The sequence below is a fragment of the Leptodactylus fuscus genome, chromosome 1, assembly GCF_031893055.1.
Source record: "Leptodactylus fuscus isolate aLepFus1 chromosome 1, aLepFus1.hap2, whole genome shotgun sequence".
Classification (NCBI taxonomy): domain Eukaryota; kingdom Metazoa; phylum Chordata; class Amphibia; order Anura; family Leptodactylidae; genus Leptodactylus; species Leptodactylus fuscus.
The window spans coordinates 345660871-345688270 of NC_134265.1; the positions used below are offsets into that span (position 1 = coordinate 345660871).

The following is a 27400-nucleotide window of genomic DNA, read 5'->3' on the forward strand; positions in this document are numbered from 1 at the left end:
AGTTGTAATAGTTTATTCTACATAATATGTATTGAATATGCAAAATCAATAAAAATGTTGAAAAGAAAAAAAAAGTTGTTGTCCACATCAATGTTACGACAAATTAGTAAAATGCCAAAATAATAAAAATGTAAAGCGCTCTGAAAATGTCAATTTCAGTGTGATACTGAACATTTTACTTTAGCATAACCAACAATTCAACATATTTTCCGCCAGTGAAGCCGCAGGTATTCTACTAGTAGAATATAATACAGAGATATTTTGTCTAGCACAGTGTATAATAGTGGTGTGGGGGAGGGGGCATTATGTTACCACATGGCACATTACACATCATCATTTATTACTATTATTACATATTTCCTTTCTTCTCCCCAGCAGATCAGTTTTTCTGTTCATTTCTGATCTAAATAAAATAATAAAACATTTTGGGAAAAACACACAAGCTAAAAGTCCAGCACTGGAAGCCATTACTGCAAATATCTCCACGGCCACCATGTATTTCCCTCTGGTGCTCAGATAAGCCGGGATCATGGCCATCCAGACACTACAGAACAGCAGCATGCTGAAGGTGATGTACTTGGCCTCATTAAAACTGTCCGGTAATGTCCTCACCATGAAAGCCAGAAGAAAGCTGACAGCGGCCAGGAGCCCCATATAACCCAACATGGAGTAGAACCAGAGATCTGAGCCCTCATTACACTGAATGATGATCTTCTCAGGATAAGACTGAGTGTCCAGGTCCTGGAATGGGGGAGAAATAGACAACCACAGAATACAGATGACAACCTGGAAGGATGAACACAACAATACTATGGTATAGGGCAGCTTCACACTCAGCCATTTTCTCCAGGGGCTTCCAGGCTTGGTGGACTTAAAAGCAACACAAACCATAACAGTCTTGGCCAGAAGTGAAGAGACGGCGACAGAGAAGAAGACTCCAAAACTGGTTTCACGTAATCTACAAGTGACATCACTGGGACGGCCAAGAAACAAGAAGACAGAGAGGAAGCTGAGGATGATGGAGACCAGGAGGAGATAACTCAGGTTCCGGTTATTAGCTTTAACAATAGGAGTGTCCCGGTAGGAAATAAATATTCTAAATATGGAGCCGGTCACAAGACATCCGAAGAGCGAGATGGAGGAAGATACGGAAGCAATGGTGTCATTATGGTAAGAGATGAATTCCATTACTTTGGGCAGACATCGGTCTCTCTTCTCATTTGGCCATTCATCACTTTGGCATTTACTGCAGCTGTCGGCATCTGTAGGAAGATTTCATAACATATTAGATATTATAAATGACCTCTGTTATAGGTGGGGTAAATCTGCAGAAATCGGGGGCAGCATATCTGAGTATGTAAAGGGGTGCTTTCGGTAAAACACATATCCCCATAAACCACACAACTACTGTTGTAAGACTATCAGAGCCCATAACCATCTGGCTGTGTTCCTGCACTCATATACTGGAGCCTTGCACCAGTAGAGATTTAGTTTTTGGCCGTTGGAGTGAGTCGAGCCTTGCACCAGCAGTGTTTTTGGCCCGTGGGGTGAGTAGAGCCTTGCACCAGCAGTGTTTTTGGCCCTTGAGGTGAGTTGAGCCTATAAACAGCAGAGATATAGTTTTTGGCCCTTGGGGTGAGTTGACCAGCAGAGTTTGGGGGAATCAGGGTGGATTGAGACTCTAACCTGCAGAGTTTGGGGAAATCAGGGTGGATTGAGTCTAGTAGGAGCAGAATTGTTTAACGCTGATGGTGGAGGAGTATGAGGAGGAGGAGGAATTGTAGAGGTTGAGCACACACATGAAACTTCATGTTGGGGTGCTTGACACCGGTGGACATAAAAATGATTGGTCTATCCAGTGGCTGTTCATTTTGATGAAAGTCAGCCGGTCAGCACTATCAGCTGACAGCTGGCTGCGCTTATCTGTGATTATGCCACCAGCTGTGCTGAAGACCCTTTCCGATAGCACGCTGAGGCAGGGCAGGAAAGGACCTCCAATGCGTACAGCACAAGTTCCAGCCAGAAATCCAACTTGGAGACCCAATAAGTGTAGGGCACAGAAGGATCGGAGTGGACAGGGCTGTGGTCGGCCAGTTACTCCCACAACATGCGCCTATACTTGTCCCTCATGGTGACACTAGGCCCCTCAGTGGCGGTAGTTTGGCGAGGGGGTGCCATTAACGTGTCCCAGCCCTTGGATAGTGTGCCACTGTTAGGTGTGGACCGGATGGCAGTTGTTAGCCTGTTGGAGGAACTCTCCTCTCTGCCACCAACGAGAGTTGATGGAAACATCTCCATCATATTCTGCACCAGTAGTTTGTGGCAATCATTAATGTGACTGGTACTCCACCTTTACCGGAATAAAAGTTGAGATACTATTGTAATCCCGGGGGTCGAGGATTGCAAAAATCCAGTAGTGGTTGCTCTCCAGGATTTTGACAATGCGTTTGTCAGTTGAAAAGCACCCCAACATGAATTCAGCCATGTGTGCCAGAGTGTTACTTGGCATGACTTCGCTGCCCCCACCGGAATGGTCACTCTCCATTTCCTCCTCCTCCATTTCGACCCATCCACTGCAACAATGGGACACACTGAACTTCCCCGCTAGCCTCCTGCATGACAATGAGATCATCTGCTATTTCTTTTTTTTATTTTTTTATGTAGGTTGTGAGCCCACAATGTACATTTTTTTAATTTTTTGCCCAGTATGTCTTTTATGGATTATGGGATGGAAATCCATGCAAACACAGGGAGAACATACAAACTCCTTGCAGATGGTTTTTGTCCCTTGGTGGGATTTGAACACATGGACCCCAGCACTGCAAGGCTACAATGCTAACCACTGAGCCACCGTGTGGCCCCATCATCTGCCACATCTTCCTCCTCTGCCTCCGTCAATATATGCTGTGAAGCAAACAGGAGTGTGCACTAACTATCCTGCTGGGATGGTTCTGCTCCTATGCCCGACTCCTCAGCATACAATGCATAATCTCTGATGGCGATGACGGATTCTCGCATCACGCACAGGAGTGGGATTGTTACACTCACAAGTGCATCGTCACAGCTGAACCTCTTGGTGGACTCATCAAAGACACGCAAGATCTCGCATAAGTTTTCCATCCATGGCCAAACATGGTGCAGAAACTGCGGGAGCTGACTCTGAGGAACCCTTGGGTTTTGGAGATGGTACTCCATCAAGGGTCTCTGCTGCTCACACACTCTGCTCAACATGTGGTATGTCGAGTTCCAGCGTGTGGGGACGTCGCACAACAGCTGGTGTTCTGGCAGATGAAGGCGTTGCTGGAGTGATTTGAGGCTAGCAGTGGCTACTGTAGACTTGCGAAAGTGGGCGCACAAGCACCCCACTTTCACCAGTAGGTCGTGAACGTTGTTTTTTTCTTAAAAAAACCGTTGCACTACTAAATTGAAAACATAGGCCAGGCATGGAACGTGTTGGAGGTTGGCAAGCTCCAGAGCCGCTACCACGTTCTGGCTGTTATCACACACTACCATGCCTGGGCGCAGGTGCAGCAGCAAAAACTATGTTGACTTCTCATCGAGGTGGGCGTCCCTCACCTCAGAGGCAGTGTGCTGTCTGTCCCCCAAGCTGATGAGCTTCAGCACGGCCTGCTGACGTCTCCCCATGCCAATACTGCAGCACTTCCAGCAGGTAGCTGGGGTCAATGTGACGGCGGAGGCAGAGGAGGAGGAGGGTGGTGGTTCAGAGCCCCTGCCAGGAGTGTTGGGCGGGGAGACCGCCCCAGTTTGTGACCCAATCCCAGCCTCAACTACATTCACCCAGTGTGAAGTCAGTGAAATGTAGCTTCCCTGTCTGTTAAATATCCTGTATAGTATTTAACACTGTCCGCATGCACTTGTTCATGCATTGATGGTCAAGTGGACCTTTGTGCAAAGTGCAGAACTTAGGGCCCGCCTGATGTTGCATGACACGGGCAGGACGGCACACCTGGAGAAGTAGTAATGGCTAGGGATAGCATAGCGAGGTGCCGCACTTGCCATCAGGTCATGGAAGGCCTGAGTTTCCGCAAGCTGGAACGGCAACATGTCCTGGGCCAGGAGTTTAGAGATGTGCCTGTTTAAGGTTTGTGCATGTGGGTGGGTAGTGCTATACTTTTGCCTGTGCTCAAACGTCTGGGAGATGGTGGGTTGCTGGGAAGAGGCGCATGATGGTGCAGGAGAAGGAGCTGAAGCAGGAAAAGGAGAGGATGAGGGAGAAGTCCCCAAACTGGTGGAGGCAGATTTGGAGGTTTCCTGGCTGCTGGTCTGGACTGCAGCGCCAGCACTGGCAACAGTGGGAGAGGCAGTGGAGGCAACGCCGGACGACAATTGTCCTGTGTTTGCTCTATCCCACTGAGCCCAGTGCTTGCTTTCCAAATGACGGTGCATGGCAGTGGTCGTAAGGTTGCTCATTTCAGAGCCCCTACTCAGTTTCGAGTTGCAAAGTGTGCAAACCACACTATATTTGTCCTCCGTGCATACATTGAAAAATCTTCACACCACCAAAGACCGTGGCCTCGATGGGGGAGTTTTTCTAGGTTGGCTAGAATAGGGAACATCTTCGGCCTTGCTGGCTGTGGCCTGACTTCGGTGAAGCAGCTGTCCTCTGCCTCTGGACATGCCTCTGCCTCTAGCCACCCTCTTTGGTGCTGCACTTCCCTCCACATCTACACTGCTTTCCCCGCTTGACATCCCCCCTGTCCAGGTCGGGTCAGTGTCTTTGTCGTCCACCACCTCCTCTTCCAATTCCTCTCTCGGCTCCACCTCCTGCACACCGCACATGGCAACAGGCTGTCCTGATGGCAACTGTGTCTCATCATCGTCACTGAGGGCGAGTTGCTGGTCAACAACAAAATCAACAGGAGATGGCGGATGCTCCAGTGTTTGGGCATCAGGACACAGAAAATCATCTGGTATCTCCTGTGATTCGGGAAGTGGTGGGGCAGAGAGAGGGACAGTGAAAAGACCTGAAAAAAGCTCCTGGGAGGTGGGAAAGGTGGGATTACCCTGCTGGGAAGATTGGGCATGTTGTGAGGAAGGAGAACCAGACTGTTGGGTAGGAGGAGGAGTTGAGGTAGAGGCTGATTGGATGGTGGAGAATGTGCTGGAAGCATTATCCGCTAGCCATTGTATCACCTCTTCCTGGTGCTCGGGCCTGGTTAGTGTTGTACCCTGCACCCTGCTTAATGTGGCCATCAAGCCGGGAACTGTGGGGAAGCTCAATGCTTGCTGCCACAGAGGAGTAGGCATGGGATACGCTGTAGGTTTACAGCAGCCTTGCTCCCCAGCTGCATTTCCACGCCCCCGTCCTCGTCCCCATCCGCATTTTTAGATGGATAGATATGTGATTTTTATGGTGTATACAGAGAGGAAAGCTGTGTTGAGCATATATAGCCTGACTTAATTGCTGTGTATCCCAATTAGGTTTTGGGGGTACACAGCGTGCATTGCTGGATTGAGCGTATATAGCCTGACAATTGCTGTGTATCCCAGTTAGGTTTTGGGGGTACACAATGTGGAAAGCTGGGTTAAGTATATATAGCCTGACAATTCCTGTGTATCCCAGTTAGGTTTTGGGGGTACACAATGTGGATAGCTGGATTGAGCGTATATAGCCTGACAATTGCTGTGTATCCCACTTACCTTTTGGGGATGCACACCGTGGAAAGCTGGGCTGAGCTTATATAGCCTGACAATTGCTGTGTATCCCTGTTAAGTTTTGGGGGTACACACTGTGGAAAGCTGGGTTGAGCATATATAGCCTGACAATTGCTGTGTATCCCTGTTAGGTTTTGGGGGTACACAGCGTGGAAAGCTGGATTGAGCGTATATAGCCTGACAATTGCTGTGTATCCCAGTTATGTTTTGGGGGTACACACTGTGGAAACCTGAATTGAGCATATATAGCCTGAGAATTTGCTGTGTTTCCCAGTTAAGTTTTGGGGGTACATACCAAGGAAAGCTGGGTTGAGCGTATATCGCCTGACAATTGCTGTGTATCCCTATTAGGTTTTGGGGGTACACAGCGTGGATAGCTGGATTGAATGTATATAGCCTGACAATTGCTGTGTATCCCACTTTGGCGTTTTTGGGTACACACTGTTGATATCTGGATTGAGCATACAGTCCTATAAAAAGTTTGGGCACCCCTATTAATCTTAATCCTTTTTGGTTCTAAATATTTTGGTGTTTGCAGCAGCCATTTCAGTTTGATATATCTAATAACTGATGGACACAGTAATATTTCAGGATTGAAATGAGGTTTATTGTACTAACAGAAAATGTGCAATATGCATTAAACCAAAATTTGACCGGTGCAAAAGTATGGGCACCTCAACAGAACAGTGACATTAATATTTAGTAGATCCTCCTTTTGCAAAGATAACAGCCTCTAGTCGCTTCCTGTAGCTTTTAATCAGTTCCTGGATCCTGGATGAAGGTATTTTGGACCATTCCTCTTTACAAAACAATGCAAGTTCAGTTAAGTTTAATGGTCGCCGAGCATGGACAGCCCGCTCTCAAATGATCTGAAAACAAAGATTGTTCAACATAGTTGTTCAGGGGAAGGATACAAAACGTTGTCTCAGAGATTTAACCTGTCAGTTTCCACTGTGAGGAACATAGTAAGGAAATGGAAGACCACAGGGACAGTTTCTTGTTAAGCCCAGAAGTGGCAGGCCAAGAAAAATATCAGAAAGGCAGAGAAGAAGAATGGTGAGAAGAGTCAAGGACAATCCACAGACCACCTCCAAAGAGCTGCAGCATCATCTTGCTGCAGATGGTGTCACTGTGCATCGGCCAACAATACAGCGCACTTTGCACAAATAGAAGCTGTATGGGAGAGTGATGAGAAAGAAGCTGTTTCTGCAACCACGCCACAAACAGAGTCGCCTGAGGTATGAAAAAGCACATTTGGACAAGTCAGCTTCATTTTGGAAGAAGGTCCTGTGGACTGATGAAACAAAGATTGAGTTGTTTGGTCATACAAAAAGGCGTTATGCATGGCATCCAAAAAAAAACAGCATTCCAAGAGAAACACATGCTACCCACTGTAAGATTTGGTGGAGGTTCCATCATGCTTTGGGGCTGTGTGGCCAATGCCGGCACCGGGAATCTTGTTAAAGTTGAGGGCCGCATGGATTCCACTCAGTATCAGCAGATTCTTGAGAATAATATTCAAGCATCAGTGACGAAGATGAAGTTACGCCGGGGATGGATATTTCAGCAAGACAATGATCCAAAACACCGCTCCAAATCCTCAGCCATTCATGCAGAGGAACAATTACAATGTTCTGGAATGGCCATCCCAGTCCCCAGACCTGAATATCATTGAACATCTGTGGGATGATTTGAAGCGGGCTGTCCATGCTCGGCGACCATCTAACTTAACTGAACTTGAATTGTTTGTCCAAAATACCTTCATCCAGGATCCAGGAACTGATTAAAAGCTGCAGGAAGCGACTAGAGGCAAAAGGAGGATCTACTAAATATTAATGTCACTTTTCTGTTGATGTGCCCATACTTTTGCACCGGTCAAATTTTGGTTTAATGCATATTGCACATTTTCTGTTAGTACAATTAACCTCATTTCAATCCAGAAATATTACTGTGTCCATCAGTTATTAGATATATCAAACTGAAATGGCTGCTGCAAACACCAAAATATTTAGAACTAAAAATGATTAAGATTAATAGGGGTGCCCAAACTTTTTCATAGGACTGTATATTGACTCCTCTCCCTGCAGTATTGCACTGAAAAGAGCTGTTGTTGTTCTTCAGTTTTTTCCTGCCTAGCAGAAGCTAATCCCTATCTAGCCCTCAGCAGATCTCTCTCCCTATGTCTCCAAGCCGCAAAATGAGCGAAGATGGCAGCGACTGTTCTTATAAATCTGAGGACATCTGATTTCGGCAGCCAATGGCTTTTTCCAATTTTTTTTCAATGCCTCCGTTGTCGTAGTTCCTGTCCCACCTCCCCTGCACAGTTATTGGTGCAAAAAAAGCGCCAGGGAAGGTGGGAGGGGATATGAACTTTTACTTTGTATGCCGCGTAGTACTCAATTGTAATCGAATACCTCGAACAGCCTGATATTCGATCGAATACTAATTTGATTGAACGCCGTTCACTCATCTCTATTCCCTATGTTTCTTGATTTTCTTTTTTTGGTTCAGAATTCACAAAGCATGGAGAACACTGAATTTGGTTTGTAAGTTTGTGAATTTTAGTTAAAGGGGCTCTATCAGCAAAATCATGCTGCTAGAGCCCCACATATGCGTGAATAGCTTTTAACCCTGCTGTTCTGTTCGGGTCAATATGACCCGAAATGATTTTTGAGACCCTGCAGATTTTTTTTAATGAGGATTTGAAACTAGTGGTTCCTTGACTTCTCCTTATTTATGGAGCTCTACATTTTTTTGTTGTTTTTGTTTGTTTTTTTTGTTTACTTTTTGCTACACGCTGATTGTTACACTTGTACTGTTCGGGTCAATATGACCCGATAGCATTTTATACTGTTCTACAGGTCTCTGATTATTTCTGACTGCAAAAGTTATGTTTTTTTATGTGTACTTCATCTCCAAACTGGTGGCATTCTGAGGTAGGTGCCCATTCAAACAATATATACAGTGGGGCAAAAAAGTATTTAGTCAGTCACCAATAGTGCAAGTTCCACCACTTAAAAGATGAGAGGCGTCTGTAATTTACATCATAGGTAGACCTTAACTATGAGAGACAAAATGAGAAAACAAATCCAGAAAATCACATTGTCTGATTTTGTAAGAATTTATTTGCAAATTATGGTGGAAAATAAGTATTTGGTCACCTACAAACAATCAAGATTTCTGGCTCTCACAGACCTGTAACTTCTTCTTTAAGAGTCTCCTCTTGCCTCCACTCATTACCTGTAGTAATGGCACCTGTTTAAACTTGTTATCAGTATAAAAAGACACCTGTGCACACCCTCAAACAGTCAGACTCCAAACTCCACTATGGTGAAGACCAAAGAGCTGTCAAAGGACACCAGAAACAAAATTGTAGCCCTGCACCAGGCTGGGAAGACTGAATCTGCAATAGGCAACCAGCTTGGATTGAAGAAATCAACTGTGGGAGCAATAATTAGAAAATGGAAGACATACAAGACCACTGATAATCTCCCTCGATCTGGGGCTCCACGCAAAATCTCACCCCGTGGGGTCAAAATGATCACAAGAACGGTGAGCAAAAATCCCAGAACCACACGGGGGGACCTAGTGAATGAACTGCAGAGAGCTGGGACCAATGTAACAAAGTCTACCATCAGTAACACACTACGCTGCCAGGGACTCAGATCCTGCAGTGCCAGACGTGTCCCACTGCTTAAGCCAGTACATGTCCGGGCCCGTCTGAAGTTTGCTAGAGAGCATTTGGATGATCCAGAAGAGAATTGGGAGAATGTCCTATGGTCTGATGAAGCCAAACTGGAACTGTTTGGTAGAAACACAACTTTTCGTGTTTGGAGGAAAAAGAATACTGAGTTGCATCCATCAAATACCATACCTACTGTAAAGCATGGGGGTGGAAACATCATGCTTTGGGGCTGTTTCTCTGCAAAGGGGCCAGGACGACTGATCCGGGTACATGAAAGAATGAATGGGGCCATGTATCGTGAGATTTTGAGTGCAAACCTCCTTCCATCAGCAAGGGCATTGAAGATGAAACGTGGCTGGGTCTTTCAACATGACAATGATCCAAAGCACACCGCCAGGGCAACGAAGGAGTGGCTTTGTAAGAAGCATTTCAAGGTCCTGGAGTGGCCTAGCCAGTCTCCAGATCTCAACCCTATAGAAAACCTTTGGAGGGAGTTGAAAGTCTGTGTTGCCAAGCGACAGCCCCAAAACATCACTGCTCTAGAGGAGATCTGCATGGAGGAATGGGCCAACATACCAACAACAGTGTGTGCCAACCTTGTGAAGACTTACAGAAAACGTTTGACCTCTGTCATTGCCAACAAAGGATATATAACAAAGTATTGAGATGAAATTTTGTTACTGACCAAATACTTATTTTCCACCATAATTTGCAAATAAATTCTTACAAAATCAGACAATGTGATTTTCTGGATTTGTTTTCTCATTTTGTCTCTGATAGTTGAGGTCTACCTATGATGTAAATTACAGACGCCTCTCATCTTTTTAAGTGGTGGAACTTGCACTATTGGTGACTGACTAAATACTTTTTTGCCCCACTGTACCAAGTAAGTCAGCAAAATATGGCATCAAGATCTGGACACTTTGCGACAGCAAAAGTTCATATGCTCTAAATGTTCAAGTGTATACAGGAAAAGCCCCTGATGAAAGACCTGAAAAAACATCAGGGTATGCGTGTTGTTCTAGATTTGACTCATGGACTAAAAGGACAAAATGTCACATGTGACAACTTTTTTACATCCTATCAACTGTGAAGAAAAAACAACTTACCATGCTGAGTACTATGAGAAAAAACAAACCTGAACTACCGCAAGGTATCCTTAGCAAGAGAGAGGTGGACAGTTCAACTTTTTATTTTTCTGGAAATACAACTGTTGTTTCTTATGTTCCAAAAAAAACCAAACAGGTAATTCTCATGAGCACAAGGCATCATGACAATGCCGTAAGTGATAGAGAAGACAGAAAGCCTGACATTATTTTGGATTATAATGCCACAAAGGAAGCAATTGATACTTTAGACCAAGTAATATCAACATATACATGCAAACGCAAAACCAATCGGTGGCCAATGATTTTATTTTATAACATACTGGACGTTTCTGCATACAATGCATTTGTCTTATGGAGAGAAATCGACCCCAATTGGAACCGGAATAAGCTGCATAAAAGAAGATTATTTCTTGAGGAATTGGGAAAATTCCTGGTGAGGCCATATATTGAGAGCAGAAAAGTGACCCCCAGAAGTGAGGGAGCAGCAGCCATTGTAAAAAGTGTCCAGCATGCTCAAGAAAGAGACTCCACATCCACGGCCTCCACCAGCACAGCTACCAGCAAAAAAAGGAAAGATGGAGCTTCTGTCCATCTTCCTGTGACAATAAGGGCTAGTTCACACGTGAACTGCCCGCGCAGGTTTTGACACCGAGAGAGACAACCATCGCGGTCGCGGCTTTCCCCTCCGCTGTCGGCTCAAATGAATGAGCCGACATAGGAGGGTGCTGCTGGGGGCGGAAGCCGCGTGGCTCAACCCGCGCGGCTTCCAACTGAAGATAGGGCAGATTGCTTCTTTTCTCCGCTAGCAGCAGCGATATCCGCTGTCAAAAACCTCCCCTGGGCTCATGTGTGAACGAGCCCTAAGACTAATCTGACATGTGCTGGATGTTCAAAATATCTGTGTAAAGGGCATGTGTCTTATTATTGTGCTCAGTGTAAAAACGCATGAACATGTTCAGTTTTTTCTTTTTTCTTTCTAAAATGGTTGAAGTTTTTATGATTTTTCATTTGTTGATTTATAAAATTTGTTTTCAAAAATATAAATTTCATGTTTTAGTAATAGTAATGTAAAGCTTCTTTATTATTTGTGTTAAGAATGTCAACAATCGAAGATAATTGCAAAAAGCCTGTGTAACCTTTTTATGAAAAAAAAAATAAAAAAATAAAGTTTGAATTTAAATTTTTCTTTTGTTTATGATCAAACATGTTCACATACAGTATTTCAATGAAAAAAGTATTCAAATAAAACAATTAGAATAGCTAAAAATTAAGAATTAATAGGTCAGGTCATATTGACCCGGGAACAGTACAAGTGTATAGCAAATACGAACAGAACAGCAGGGTTAAAAAGGCTATTCAGGCACCATAAATGTTATATTAAACTACCCCCCCCGTTTTAAAATAATAACCTAAAAAAGAATGTTATCTACTTACGCATCGTGCACGCTGGGCGGGCATTCAGGGTGCGCCGTTTGCTTCATCCACACCTCCTCTTCCTCCGATGTCCTCGGGTCCCGTCCTCCTCCTGCACTCGCGAACTGACATTGATAAAAAAAATAACCTGGGCGCCTGCGCAGTAGCATGCGGATTTTACTACGGCTACTGCGCATGCGCCCAGGTTATTTTTTTTTATCAATGTCAGTTCGCGAGCGCCGGAGGAGGACGGAACCCGAGGACATCGGAGGAAGAGGAGGCGTGGATGAAGAAGACGGCACACCCTGAATGCCCACCCAGCATGCACGATGCATAAGTAGATCACATTCTTTTTTAGGGTATTCTTTTAAAACTGGAGGGTAGTTTAATTTAACATTTATGGTGCCTGAATAGCCTTTTTAAAGGCTATTCACGCATATGTGGGGCTCTAGCAGCATGATTTTGCTGATATAGCCCCTTTAATAAGAAAATGAATACAACTTACTGCAAAGGAAACGTCCCAATATGGCAACAATGAGATAAAAACTGAAACAATTATAATTCCTAGAATGCCACAATGACAAGATAAAGCAAATAATACTTAGCCATTATGGCCTTATAACAGGGATGTTAAATGGATAAAATGGTCACACAGATTTGTCCTTCCTTACCTTTACTATTGGCTGAACCTCTAATCCCGATAGAAAACAAGGAGCTCATCCCGAAATATATCAAAATGTATCAACTTTGCTAAATACAAAAAAATACCTATGCTTATAAACACGAGACCACAGCGGTTTCTTGTCACCGCCCCCAGAACAGATATACATGACAATATGAGGGCGGCTCTGAGATTAGTTATTATACATACACTATGTCATTGCTTATTGGATTGATCTCATCACTAGCCATCTCTTGCTTTGTTCTGAATGTTCTATATTGTCATGTATGTCCATTCAGGGGGTGTTGCCAAAAATCTGCTGTGGTCCTCATGTTTATAAGCATATGTATTTTTGCATTCAATAAATTGATGTATTTTAAATATTTTGGGGTGAGATACTTTTATTCTATTGTGATTTTGTCACTTTCTGTAATGATTGGCTTTGTTCTTGTAGCTTTATGATGTCCAGATATGTGTATGATGAGATGAGCAGATATGTGTATGATGAGATGAGCAGATATGTGTATGATGAGATGAGCAGATATATGTATGATAAGATGATCAGAATTTCAAAACAACACAAGTTTTCTATATTACATCACAAGATGTTTATCATATATTGTAATATGATTTGAAGCTTGTTACTCCTACTAGAACACCATCACACTTATCATACAGAACTACTACTCCTACTATCCTATACCGGTCACATTGGAGATCTCTCCTTCTGAACATGGCGCGCAGTCATAGCAGCAGATGTGAATTGTTGGTCTTGTTTTCTTCCTGCTTCCAGGTAAACATGGCTCTGAGCAGCGGGATACTGGGAACTGAGAGAGAAGACAAGAACCTTCAGTGGAGCGAAACAGAATGTCCATGTATAATAGAAGTAATGAGGTGACCTCGGAGGGTGCAGTACGGAAGGTGAAGTGTCCATGAGGTGCCCCCAGGGCAATGAATGAGATATGGAGTCTGTTGTTCTTCTTTCATCCCTTTTTATATCAGTGTGAGCATTTGCGCCAATATACCCTTCTTGATGCAATCCCTATCCTCACAAAATGGCATCATTCATGTGTAAGGGAAATGCTAAAAGAGCAATTCTCCAGTAGCTGCTGGTGAACCCTGGGAGGAGGGGCACAACAAGACAGTGAGCCCTAACCTGCCCCTGCCTTCTTGCCTGAACTGCCCTAGGCGACAGGCAACAAATTGGCGGCAGTCCCTACTTAAGATATAAGTGATGACACTGAATGGAGACAAGACAAACAACAACAAAAGGGAGGACAGCTAGTCAAGGTGACGGTTACAGTTAAGTAGCGCAGTACAGAATCCAAATCCAAGAGAATAGTCAAAAGTAAAGTCAGAGGTCAGAAATCTGAATAGAGCTAACAAACAACAAGAGTAACAGCCAGCGCACACGAGGCAATAGCAAGCACCAATGTGAATGTGAGCAAACAAATAGGAAGGAAGAACCCGCCCCAGCCCTGATAGGAAGATAGGCTGTCAATCATACAAGGAAGGCTAAGAATAACTATTAGAGGAGCAGAGGGAAATCAAAGTGAAGGAGATGGGTGTGGTGGAAAATCAATCACTGAAATGAGGGAATAGGACAGTGTTCAGACAATACAAGAACCTAAAACAAAGAATCATATCCGGACACATCTCCTGCGCTGCAGCATGCGGCTGGAGGGTGGCACCAAAGCCTGAAAGGGCAAGGATGTTACATCATGGTTGGACTTTTTACATAATATTCATGACTATGACATAATTAGTGACCTCACACTCCTATAGTCACTCATGACTAGCTTAGGTAGAGCATTGCTAGGGAGAACTTTAGAGCCTTTTTTCTACTTAAAGGAAGTGAAACAGTTTAATAAGCTATATAACAAAAATGTTCCCCAATCTCTCCCCTACACAATAGTAAATCTGTATTATTAATAATGATGTATAAATGAGAACTATAGATGAGCGAACAGTAAAATATTCGATGTTCGTTATTCGTTCCGAATAGCCGCTCAATATTCGACTATTCGAATGAATATCGAACCCCATTATAGTCTATGGGGAAAAATGATTGGTTTCAGGGGATCCCACCATTCGACTCAGGAGGGTCACCAAATCCACTATGACACCCCAGGAAATGATGTCAACACCTCTAAAATGCAACTGGGACAGCAGGAGAAGCATGTCTGGGGGCATCTAACACACCAAAGACCCTCTATTACCCCAACATCACAGCCTAACAACTACACACTGTCCACATTCAAAAAAACCTCTATCACTGTTCAATATTAGAGGAACACTCACGATCCCTTGGAAGGAGAAACTGCCCAGACCTCCAAAGAATTTTCTCTTTATTTAAATAAACATGTTAAAAATGTATATCTAATGGGATGATTAGATGAAAAACATAGTAATTATATGTCAGAGACTGACGCGTTTCAAACTAAACGTTCTTATTCGTAGCCTGATGTAACTAAATCCGACAAGTCTATATATACCATGGGAGTCACGTGTAAGTGATCTGCATGATTGTAGAAACTACTAACAACATATACAAAAGACACCTTAAAAACACATAAAACATACTATGAGATATAATGTGAATTCAGATATATATATATATTTAGATATATTCACAATAAGTAAATAATAGTGTTCGTTCTCACCACACATCCGGAGGAGAATGCACAATTGGACACAATAAGATAAACCGTTTCATATCACATCAGTGTTCAGGGTCAACCTTCCGCACTGGGTATAATCTATACAAGGTATAAATCGCATGTGCCGATGTGCAAAATATTAATAAAAATGGATATATTCATGAGTCAAGGATGCCCTCAGTAAGTATGGCTTTCCGGAAGCCCTCATGGTGAAAGCGCATGCGTGAGATGAACTCCCGTGATCGTGTGATCTAGATTCATCCAGACCATCCCACAACTCAAGGTGCATGCGTGGAAACGAAACATAAACATCAAGTCACACCAAAGGAGAACAGCAAAGGAACTATGATAAGTATCCTAAAGATTCAACAAGTATATGCGGATTTATGACATGCATCACACAGCACTTAGAAGAAATGTTTTCATTAAAGAAAAAAACGATGTTTCCATCAATAAATATGAGATAGGTCATTTCTCCTATTTAACCTATTAGGTTAAGGATTTATGACGCTTCTTTCAATGTTAAGGAGCGTTCACGATTTCCACCTCGCTAGGATTTCTTAATATGATCTATAGCCTTAAAACGGAAGCTCCCCAAATCCTCACCATGAACATGGATAAAATGTTGTGAGACTCCCGTACTTTTGGTACAACTAGTAGAGATGAGCGAACAGTGTTCGATCGAGTACATGTTCGATCGGATATCAGGCTGTTCGATTTGTTCGATTTGAGTCGAACACCAGGTGGCAAACGCAGTAAAAATTCGATTCCCCTCCCACCTTCCCTGGCACTTTTTTTGCACCAATAACTGCGCAGGGGAAGTGGTACAGGAACTACAACAATGGAGGCATTGAAAAAGAATAAAAAAAAAGTAATTGGCTGGCTAATTCAGGTGATTATGCGTATCTTATTTTGGATATCAGTGAAAAATCTGTGATCAGTTGTTATGGATACCTGGAGTAAAGCTGTATCTAATCCTTCCCCATGTAGTACTGTGTTTAGATGCAAGTATGTAATCCTTGTTGGTGTGGTACTGTGTGCAGATGCACATATCTAATCCTCCGGCGTGTGGTACTGTGTGCAGATGCGTGTATCTAATCCTCCCCGTGTGGTATTGCATGAAGAGCTGCGTATCTAATCCTCTGGTAAGTGAAACTGTGTGCAGACGTGCATATCTAATCTTACAGCATGTGGTACTGTGTGCAGATGTGCATATTTAATCCTCTGGCGCGTGGTACTGTGTGCAGAGGCGTGTATCTAATCCTCCCCCGTGTGGTACTGTGTGCTGAGACGCATATCTAATCCTCCGGCGTGTGGTATTGTGTGCAGGGGCATGTAGCTAATCCTCCAAAGTGTGGTACTGTGTTCAGATGCACGTATCTAATCCTCCCCTGTGTGGTATTGTGTGAAGAGGCGCGTATCTAAAACTAGGGCAAGTGGAACTGTGTGTAGACGCGCATATCTAATCCTACAGCATGTGGCACTATATGCAGACGTGTGTATAAAATCCTATGGCGTGTAAAACTGTGCGAAGACGCACAAATCTAATCCTACGGCATGTGGTACTGTGTGCAGACATGCTTATCTAATCCTCTGGTGTTTGGAATTGTGTGCAGATGCACGTATCCAATCCTCTGGCATGTGGTATTGTGTGCGGACGTGCGTTTCTAATCCTCTGGCGTACGGAACTGTGTGCAGATGTGCATATCCAATCCTCTGGCATGTGGTACTGTGTGCAGATGCGCGTATCTAATCCTCCCCCGTGTGGTACTGTGTGTAGATGCGCGTATCTAATCCTCTGGCGGTGATACTATGTGAAGACATGCGTATCTAATCCTCCACCATGTTGAACTGTGTGCAGATGTGCGTATCTAATCCTCCCCTGTGTGGTATTGTGTGAAGAGGTGCATATCTAATCCTCCCCCATGTGGTACTTTGTGCAGACACACGTATCTAATCCTTCAGCGTGTGGAACTGTGTGCAGACGCGCATATCTAACCCTCAGTTGTGTGGTACTGTGTGCAGATGCACGTATCTAATCTATCCCTGTGTGGTATTGTGTGAATAGGTGCGTACCTAATCTTACAGCATGTCGAACTGTGTGTAGATGCGCGTATCTAATCCTACAGCATGTTGTACTGTGTGCAGATGCGCGTATCTAATCCTCTGGCATGTGGTACTGTGTGCAGATGCACATATCTAATCCTCCCCGTGTGGTACTGTGTGTAGATGCGCATATCTAATCCTCTGGTGGTGGTACTATGTCAAGACATGCGTATCTAATCCTCCAGCGTGTTGAACTGTGTGCAGATGTGCGTATCTAATCCTCCCCTGTGTGTTATTGTGTGAAGAGGTCTATATCTAATCCTCCCCCGTGTGGTACTTTGTGCAGACACACGTATCTAATCCTTCAGCGTGTGGAACTGTGTGTAGACGCGCATATCTAACCCTCGGTCATGTGGTACTAATCTTCCCCGTGTGGTATTGTGTGAAGAGGTGCGTATCTAATCTTACAGCATGTCGAACTGTGTGTAGATGCGCGTATCTAATCCTACAGCATGTGGTACTGTGTGCAGACGCGCATATCTAATCCTCTGGCATGTGGTACTGTGTGCAGACGCGCATATCTAATCCTCCCCGTGTGGTACTGTGTGCTGAGACGCGTATCTAATTCTCTGGCTTGTGGTACTGTGTGTAGAGGCATGTATCTTATCCTCGAAAGTGTGGTACTGTGTGCAGACACACGTATCTAATCCTCCCGTGTGTGGTATTGTGTGAAGAGGCGCGTATCTAATTCTCTGGCTTGTGGCACTGTGTGCAGAGGCATGTATATAATCCTCCAAAGTGTGGTATTGTGTGCAGACACACATATCTAATCCTCCCCTGTGTGGTATTGTGTGAAGAGGCGCGTATCTAATCCTACGGTGTGTGGAACTGTGTGTAGACGTGCGTATCTAATCCTACGGCATGTGGTACTGTGTGCAGACGCGCATATCTAATCCTCCCCTGTGTGGTACTGTGTGCTGAGATGTGTATCTAATTCTCTGGGTTGTGGTACTGTGTGCAAAGGCAATAATCTAATCCTCCAAAGTGTGGTAATGTGTGCAGACATATGTTTCTAATCCTCCCCTGTGTGGTATTGTGTGAAGAGGCGTGTATCTAATCCTACAGCATGTGGAACTGTGTGCAGATGTGCATATCTTATGCTCTGGTGTGTGGAACTGTGTGCAGATGCGTGTATCCAATCCTTTGGCATGTGGTACTGTGTGCAGACGCACGTATCTAATCCTCCCCCATGTGGTACTGTGTGCAGACGCATGTATCCTAACCCCCGGCGTGTGGTACTGTGTGCAGACGCGGATATCTAATCCTTCAGCATGTGGAACCGTGTGCAGACGCACGTATCTAATCCTTCAGTGTATGGAACTGTGTGCAGAAGCGTGTATTTAATCCTCTGGTATGTGGAACCGTGTGCAGATGCATGTATCTAATCCTTCAGTGTATGGAACTGTGTGCAGAAGCGTGTATCTAATCCTATGGTGTGTGATACTGTGTGCTGATCTGTGTATCTAATCCTCTGATGCGTGTATCTCAGTTTGGATATCAGTGTTGTATTGTGTATGTGGAGTGACCGTGTGTATTGCAATTGGAATATGAGTGAAAGACTTGCAGGTTTGTATTGGCTAAGGGGGAGGGGCATTGTGTTTGGAATGCTGTATCTCAGCAACGGTACGTCTGAGCGAGTTGGAGTCTCATCTTAAACCCTCCCGGATACCTGAAGTATCTCTGTACCAAATTTGGTGAAGATCGGTCCAGTTGTTTGGTTCGCATTAGAGAACAGACAGACAGACAAGAATTCATTTTTATAATATAGAGAGATATATATACATGAATTCACATTATATCTCATAGTATGTTTTATGTGTTTTTAAGGTGTCTTTTGTATATGTTGTTAGTAGTTTCTACAATCATGCAGATCACTTACACGTGACTCCCATGGTATATATAGACTTGTCGGCTATAGTTACATCAGGCTACGAATAAGAACGTTTAGTTCGAAACACGTCAGTCGCTGACATATAACTACTATGTTTTACATCTAATCATCCCGTTTGATATACATTTTTAACATGTTTATTTAAATAAAGAGAAGACAATTTTTTATTCAGAAGAAAGATGTTGGACTCTCCTTTCTTTTGTTAAATTTTCCTATTAGTATGTGAGAGCCCGGGACTGTGTGTCTGACACTGTGATCTGTAGTACGGGGGCACCACAAGGTAGAGTTCTTGCCCCATTTCTCTTCACACTGTATACTGCTGACTTTAGGCACAACTCATCTAGCTGTTACTTACAGAAGTACTCCGATGACTCTGCTATAGTCGGCCTTATCACTGATGGCGACGATAGGGAATACAGAGACTTAAACCGGGATTTTGTTGAATGGTGCCAGCAGAACCAACTCAGGATTAATGCTGGGAAGACCAAGGAGATGGTGGTGGACTTTAGTAAATGGCTGAGCTTCAATCGTATGTTTTAACCCTTTGGGGGTGGCAGGCAAACATGTCTGCCGCATCAATGGGGTTCCGCTGTGTTAAGGGGCGGTGAGATCAGAGGGTGCCCATATGAAGTATCTGCAACCCGGGGTTGGACAGTGACCCCAGGCTGCCTGCAGGCTCTACATACCTGGTTGATCCTGCATATGCGTCTGCATAGAATAACTTCCTCTATAGACTGCAATACAAGTGTATTGCAGGTCTACTGTATAATGCTGAATCAGCAATTCAGTGGATCACTGATTCAGGTCCCCTAGTGGGACATCAATAAAAAGTAAAAATAAAAGTTTAAATAAATAGAAGTTACTTGTATGAAATAAAGTAATAAATAAAGTAATTAATTAATCAAGCAAAGAAATAATTATTTTTTTCCATCTTGCCTTAACAAAATGCTATGATACCAAACATCTAAGTATACACTTCAAAAGCCACATAGCGTCCTTCGCTTCTGTGCCCAAACTGCAGTTTATGCCCTCATGTATGACACTGGTGTACCCAGGATAATGTACGTAATGTCATATGTGGGTACAAACTCATATTAGGGCACAGCTGGGCACAGAAGAGAAGGAGCGCTATTTTGGTTTTTGGTGCACAGATTTGGATGGTTTGGTTTTTGGTCACCATGACACTATTGCAGAACCCTAAAATGCACTCTTGGGCTCAAAATGATAATACCCCTTGATAAATTTCTTGATGGGTGAAGTTGCTAAAATGGGGTCACTTTTGGGGGGTTTCCATTGTCCTGGTACTTTAGGGGCTTTGCTTATGCGACATGGCACCTGAAAACTATTACAGCAAAACCTGCCCTCCATAAGCAAAATAGCACTTTTTCCATTCTGAGCACCACCATGTACCCATAGAACAGATTATTATTACCACATATGGGGTATTGACATGTATAGGAGAAATGGTGTGACAACTTTGGGGAGCTTTTTCTCCTTTTTCCTCTTGTGAAAATAAAAAATTGGGACTAAATTGACAGCTTATTGAAAAAAAAGCAATTTTTCATTTTCAAGTACCAATATTAATAAAACCTGTGAAACAGCTGTAGGGCCAAACTGTTCATTATTCCCTTTGATATGTTCTGTGAGGGGTGTAGTTTTCAAAATGGGGTCACTTTTGGATGTTTTCAGTGGACTCTTCATCCTCTGTAGGTGGCGCTGTAACTTCTGTGTGTATTGTGTAAGTCTGGTTATTGGATTTTCTGGAGATTTGTCTTTTATATATAAGAACATTTCATGGAGAGCTTTTGCCAGGACTTCTACAGCCTCGTACAGTCTTGGAGAGACGCCTGATGTGAGGAAAGACCTTATACTTGGTATAATAAACGGAAAACTGTGATTCTGTAATTCAAACATGACTGAAATGAAGGAATCTTTCTCCTCTTTTATCATAATATCCAAATCTTCCCAGAAACTTTCTTCTTTGAAAATATTCGGGAGTTTCTTGAAGTTTTTCTCAAAACCTTTTATTGCTTGAAAAGTCTGTGATGAAAAGTCCACGACTAGGCTTCTATTATATACTGACAACCAGTAAGGAGTAATGAGAGAAGTAAAGGTAAAGGATGGTGGAAGGATAAAAGTCTTATCAAGAATTAGAAATGCAGGATCCTGTAGCATACCTTGAAACCTACCATTGAAGGTCCCGCACAGTATAATGACCCTGACTTGTGGATTGTGTAATACCTGTAATATCTGATCATTATATTCTGTAATCTCATATGTATATTTTATGGTATAGGCCACACAGATCCCGCGTTCTTTCATGTACTTTCTGAGTATTTGCAGTTCTAGCTCTCCATTATCATCATCTGATACTAAAATCCCAACCCAGGTCCAGCCAAAGTGCTCCAACAGTTCCGTCATCACCATATTGTGGATGTGACTATTTTGGACTGTCCGGAAAACATGTGGATAGAGGAGTCTATCAGATAATGAGGGGTCGGTGGCTCCATAGCTGATCTGTACAAGACAGAAGAGAACAGAAAGCATTGGGGCAGATTTACGAATCCTATGTAATATTCACACAGTGTGACCTTATGCAGAGATAAGTCCAAGCTCTCCAATTTGTCATGTAAAGTGACAATATAATTTATTGGTGTTTCACCATTGGCACCGTCAGTTCTGTCATCACTGGACCACAGCAGTCTCCATTGTGGTCCAATCTTAGACTCCGCCTCATCACAGAGAACCAGCGTTGATTGGCCGAATGCTGTACACTGTATAGCATTCGGCCAATCAATGCTGGTTCTGAATCGAATCTTTACTGCGAATAGGAGTAGTATTCGAACGAGTAAGAGTATTTCGAATACTGTAATATTCTATCGAATACCTACTCGATACACTGTATAGCATTCAGCCAATCAAAGCTGGTCAAAGCTGGGATTGTAGGGTTATAGGTTGGACTTGATGGACTGATGTCTTTATGCAACCTCATCAACTATGTAACTATGTAATGCATTCCTATGAGAAAAAGTCAGCTCCCGCATAACCGTAAGCTGCCAGCTCTGCCGTCCAGCAAAGAAGAGCCTGCTGCAGAACCAGCGTTAATTTGCCAAATGCTGTATAGCATTCGGCCAATCAATGCTGGTTCTGCAGGATGAGTAAGTTCACATTAGAGCTTGCTTCCCGTCCATAAGGAGTCCGCAGGAGGACATCCCCACCGAATGGAATATCAGTGCAACTGCAAGCGCTGTGCAGTTAAAGTGCATGGACGCGTTATAGTCTATGGGGTCCGTGCGCTTTAACTGCACAGCGCTCCTCCTAAACACTCTCCTCATGCTACTCGTGGACTTGGTGACTCTCCTTTAAAGGGGCTCTATCAGCAAAATCATGCTGATAGAGCCCCACATATGCGTGAATAGCCATTCAGGCACCGTAAATATTATATTAAACTACCACCCCCCCCCCCCCCCCCCCCCGTTTTAAAATAAAACCCTAAAAAAGAATGTGATCTACTTACTCACCGTGCATGCTGGGTGGGCATTCAGGGTGCGCCGTCTTCTTTATCCATGCCTTTTCTTCCTCCGATGTCCTCCGGTCCCGTCATCCTACGGCGCTCGCGAACTGACACTGATATAAAAAAAATGGCCTGTGCGCCTGTGCAGTAGCCGTAGTAGAAGCCGCATGCTACTGCGCATGCGCCCAGGCCATTTTTTTATATCAGTGTCAGTTCGCGAGCATCGGAGGAGGATGGGACCGGAGGACATCGGAGGAAGAAGAGGCGTGGATGAAGAAGAAGACGCACCCTGAATGCCCACCCACCGCGCACGATGTGTAAGTAGATAACATTCTTTTTTAGGGTTTTATTTTAAAATGGGGGGTTTTTAAAATAGTTTAATATAACATTTACGGTGCCTGAATAGCCTTTTTAAAGGCTAGTCACGCATATGTGGGGCTCTATCAGCATGATTTTGCTGATAGAGCCCCTTTAACGAGCATTTTTTCCCATAGACTATAATGGGATTCGATATTCGATCGAGTAGTCAAATATTGAGGTTCTACTCGAAACTAATATCAAATCTCGAATATTTCACTACTCGCTTATCTCTAGTAGTAACGTGTGCTTCAGAGTATGTGGGTGTGAGGAGTAGCGGCACATGGCATAGCTGCAGACAATAGTCACCGTTTAGCCACAGCTATACTTACTATATATTCACAAGATGTTGGAGGGGCTGGATGTCGCTGCTACATCAACACGCGTTTTGTTAAGGCAATATTTTGGAAAATTGATATTGAATCTGACTCAAGCTGTTCTCTCGTCTCTAGGATTAAGTATACATCTAGTAATATCTCTCCTTTATCTAAGATACAGTCATGGCCAAAAGTTTTGAGAATGATACAAATATTAATTTTTACAAAGTCTACTGCTTCAGTTTTTCTAATGGCAATTTGCATATACTCCAGAACGTTATAAAGAGTGATCAGCTTAACAGCAATTACTTGCAAAGTCAATATTTGCCTAGAAAATGAACTTTATCCCCCAAAACACATTTCAACATCATTGCAGCCCTGCCTTAAAAGGACCAGCTAACATCGTTTCAGTGATTGCTCCATTAACACAGGTGTGGGTGTTGATGAGGACAGGGCTGGAGAATAATCTGTCATGATTAAGTAAGAATGACACCACTGGACACTTTAAAAGGAGGCTGGTGCTTGGCATCATTGTTTCTCTTCTGTTAACCATGGTTATCTCTAAAGAAACACGTGCAGTCATCATTGCACTGCACAAAAATGGCCTAACAGAGAAGAGTATCGCAGCTAGAAAGATTGCACCTCAGTCAACAATCTATCGCATCATCAAGAACTTCAAGGAGAGAGGATCCATTGTTGGCAAAAAGGCTCCAGGGCGCCCAAGAAAGACCAGCAAGTGCCAGGACCATAGTGTTTCAGCTGCGGGATCGGGCTACCAGCAGTGCAGAGCTTGCTCAGGAATGGCAGCAGGCAGGTGTGAGTGCATCTGCACGCACTGTGAGGCGGAGACTCTTGGAGCAAGGCCTGGTCTCAAGGAGGGCAGCAAAGAAGACACTTCTCTCCAGAAAAAACATCAGGGATAGACTGATATTCTGCAAAAGGTACAGGGAGTGGACTGCTGAGGACTGGGGTAAAGTCATTTTCTCTGATGAATCCCCTTTTCGATTGTTTGGGACATCTGGAAAACAGCTTATTTGGAGAAGACGAGGTGAGCGCTACCACCAGTCTTGTCTCATGCCAACTGTAAAGCATCCTGAAACCATTCATGTGTGGGGTTGCTTCTCAGCCAAGGGAATCGGCTCTCTCACAGTCTTGCCTAAAAACACAACCATGAATAAAGAATGGTACCAGAATGTCCTCCAAGATCAACTTCTCCCAACAGTCCAAGAGCAGTTTGGCGATCAACAATGCCTTTTCCAGCATGATGGAGCACCTTGCCATAAAGCAAAGGTGATAACTAAATGGCTCAGGGAACAAAACATAGAGATTTTGGGTCCATGGCCTGGAAACTCCCCAGATCTTAATCCCATTGAGAACTTGATGGTCAATCATCAAGAGACGGGTGGACAAACAAAAACCTACAAATTCTGACAAAATGCAAGCATTGATTGTGCAAGAATGGACGGCTATCAGTCAGGATTTGGTCCAGAAGTTGATTGAGAGCATGCCAGGGAGAATTGCAGAGGTCCTGAAGAAGAAGGGTCATCACTGCAAATATTGCAACGCTGCATTAACTCATTCTAACTGTCAATATAAGCTTTTGTTACTCATAATATGATTGCAATTATATTTCTGTATGTGATAAAAACATCTGACAAAGACACATAAAACCAGAGGGCAGCAGATCATGTGAAAATAGAAGATTTGTGTCATTCTCAAAACTTTTGGCAATGACTGTACTTTTTGATTGTTGGAGATCTGTGGTCTTTTTATTGGTCAGATATACACTCACATATATCCCATCTCAATCATATTACACTTGTACTAATAGACAATGACTAGAGTGTCCAATACCTGAGGGTATCCATATAGTCCAAGGATTTGTGCTGCTGAAATAGTGGTAGATGAGTAGTGGTCTCCAATGATTCCGGCCAGATGGCCATGATCCCTACAGGAGTAATTAGGTATTACATTACCCCGGCCAGATAGAAGATGTGATACATGGTGTACCGCCAAACGCTCATCTATACATGTGTCATAAATATCATATCCCAGTGTAATATTGGGCAAAATGTCAGGATTCTGGTTAATATTATCAATGGCAAACAGAAAAATCAGAGAATGTACAAATCCCTCAGAATGTGCCCTGTAAATAGACAAATATATCAAGATGAGGAACTGACCAGAGATCTGGACTCCATTTATTAACTACATGACCTCTGTACGTCCTGTTAAGTTACTCCTTATTCAAATACATTGAAGTGAAAAAGTATGTGCCCCTCTAATTTCCTAATAGCTTTCCCTTACATTTTTCGGTGATGTGGGTGGTTCACATCAAAGGTTCATTTCAGGTCAACCAATCTGCTATGGACCAGAGATTAGGGCTTGGTTCACACTTGCGCATGGGGGTTCCCGTTTCTCATTTTACTATAAAAATACAGAGAGAAAAGTCTTGCAAGCAGCGCTTTTTTCTTCTCATTTTTTGCTCTTTTCAGGCTGAAACCTTGTGGACCCCATTTTAGTCTATGGCAGTGATGGTGAAACTTTTAGAGATCGAGTGCCCAAACTACAACCCAAAGCCCACTACATTATTGCAAAGTGCGAACACGGCAATGTAACCTTAATACTGTGAGGATCCATAATTGTGGACCCACAAAATACGGCTGTGTGAATGGGGCTTTACAGAGCTTACAATACTACAAACAATGTTGTACTGAAAGATAAAGGTACTTTTGAACAATTCATGTTCACTCTTTACACTGCACAGGATTAGAGAGGAGCGAACAGTAAAATATTCGATATTCATTTCGATTAGCCGCTCAATATTCGACTATTCCAACGAATATCGAACCCCATTATAGTCTATGGGGAAAAACCGTTCGTTTCAGGGGAACCCACAATTCGACTCAGAAGGGTCACCAAATCTACTATCACACCTCAGCAAATGATGCCAACACCTCTGGAATGTAACTGGGACAGCAGGGGAAGCATGTCTGGGGGCATCTAACACGTCCAAGCCACAGTTTTACCCCACTATCACAGCCTAACAACTACACACTTTCCACACTCAAAAAAAAAAAAAAAACTATGAAAGTAGGAAAATACCTGGAAACCTTCTTTCCTCCCCAATTGGATGGACAGAAACCCAAATTTTAAGCTAAAGAAACATTACCAAGCACCCCTTTAAATCACGTTGCCCATGACAACCACAGATGGAATAGGCAATGGGAAATCCAACAGTACTCACCCTTAACTGTCATTGTGGATGTGTGTGTGTGTGTGTGTGTGTGTGTGTGTGTGTGTGATGTGGTAAGACCTTCCAAAATTCACTTTTCTGGCCCTTAACGTGAGCCCTTCCAAATTAAGTTAGAGGCCCTTAAGCTGAGCCACCAGCAGAGATTGAGGCCATTCAGGTGACTTCAGCCTCTACCTGCAGAGTTTTAGACCCTTTAACTTAGTTCAGCCTTGCACCAGCAGTGTTTTTGGCCCTTGGGGTGAGTAGAGCCTTGCACCAGCAGTGTTTTTGGCCCTCGGGGTGAGTAGAGCCTCTAACCAGCAGAGTTTGGGGGAATCAGGGTGGATTGAGCCTAGTAGGATCAGAATTGTGCAGCACTGATGGTGGAGGAGTATGAGGAGGAGGAGGATTTGTAGAGGGTGAGCACACACATGAAACTTCATGTCAGGGCGCTTGACACCGTTGGACATGAAAATGATGGGTCTATCCAGTGGCTGTTCATTTTGATCAGCGTCATCCGGTCAGCACTGACAGCCGACATCCGGATGCGCTTATCTGTAATTATGCCACCAGCTGCGCTGAAGACCCTTTCTGATAGCACGCTGGTGGCAGGGCAGGAAAGGACCTCCAATGCATACAGCGCAAGTTCCAGCCACAAATACAACTTGGTGACCCAATAAGTATAGGCCGCAGAGGGATCGGAGAGGACAGAGCTGTGGTTGGCCAGTTACTCCTGCAACATGAGCCTATACTTATCCCTCCTGGTGACACTAGGC

At 43.6% G+C, this 27400-nt stretch overlaps 1 protein-coding gene across 1 annotated transcript in view; it reads right to left on the reverse strand.

The window, feature by feature from the left end:
* Positions 1–333: 333 nt before the first annotated feature.
* LOC142198340 (vomeronasal type-2 receptor 26-like) overlaps positions 334–27400 on the reverse strand; it is a 37733-nt gene continuing 10666 nt past the window's right edge. The window contains exons 6-7 of the mRNA XM_075269638.1: positions 13248–13371; positions 334–1262 (exon numbers count right to left, since the gene is read on the reverse strand). Coding sequence (XP_075125739.1) covers positions 334–1262; positions 13248–13371 — 1053 coding nt within the window. The remainder of the gene's footprint in view (positions 1263–13247; positions 13372–27400) is intronic.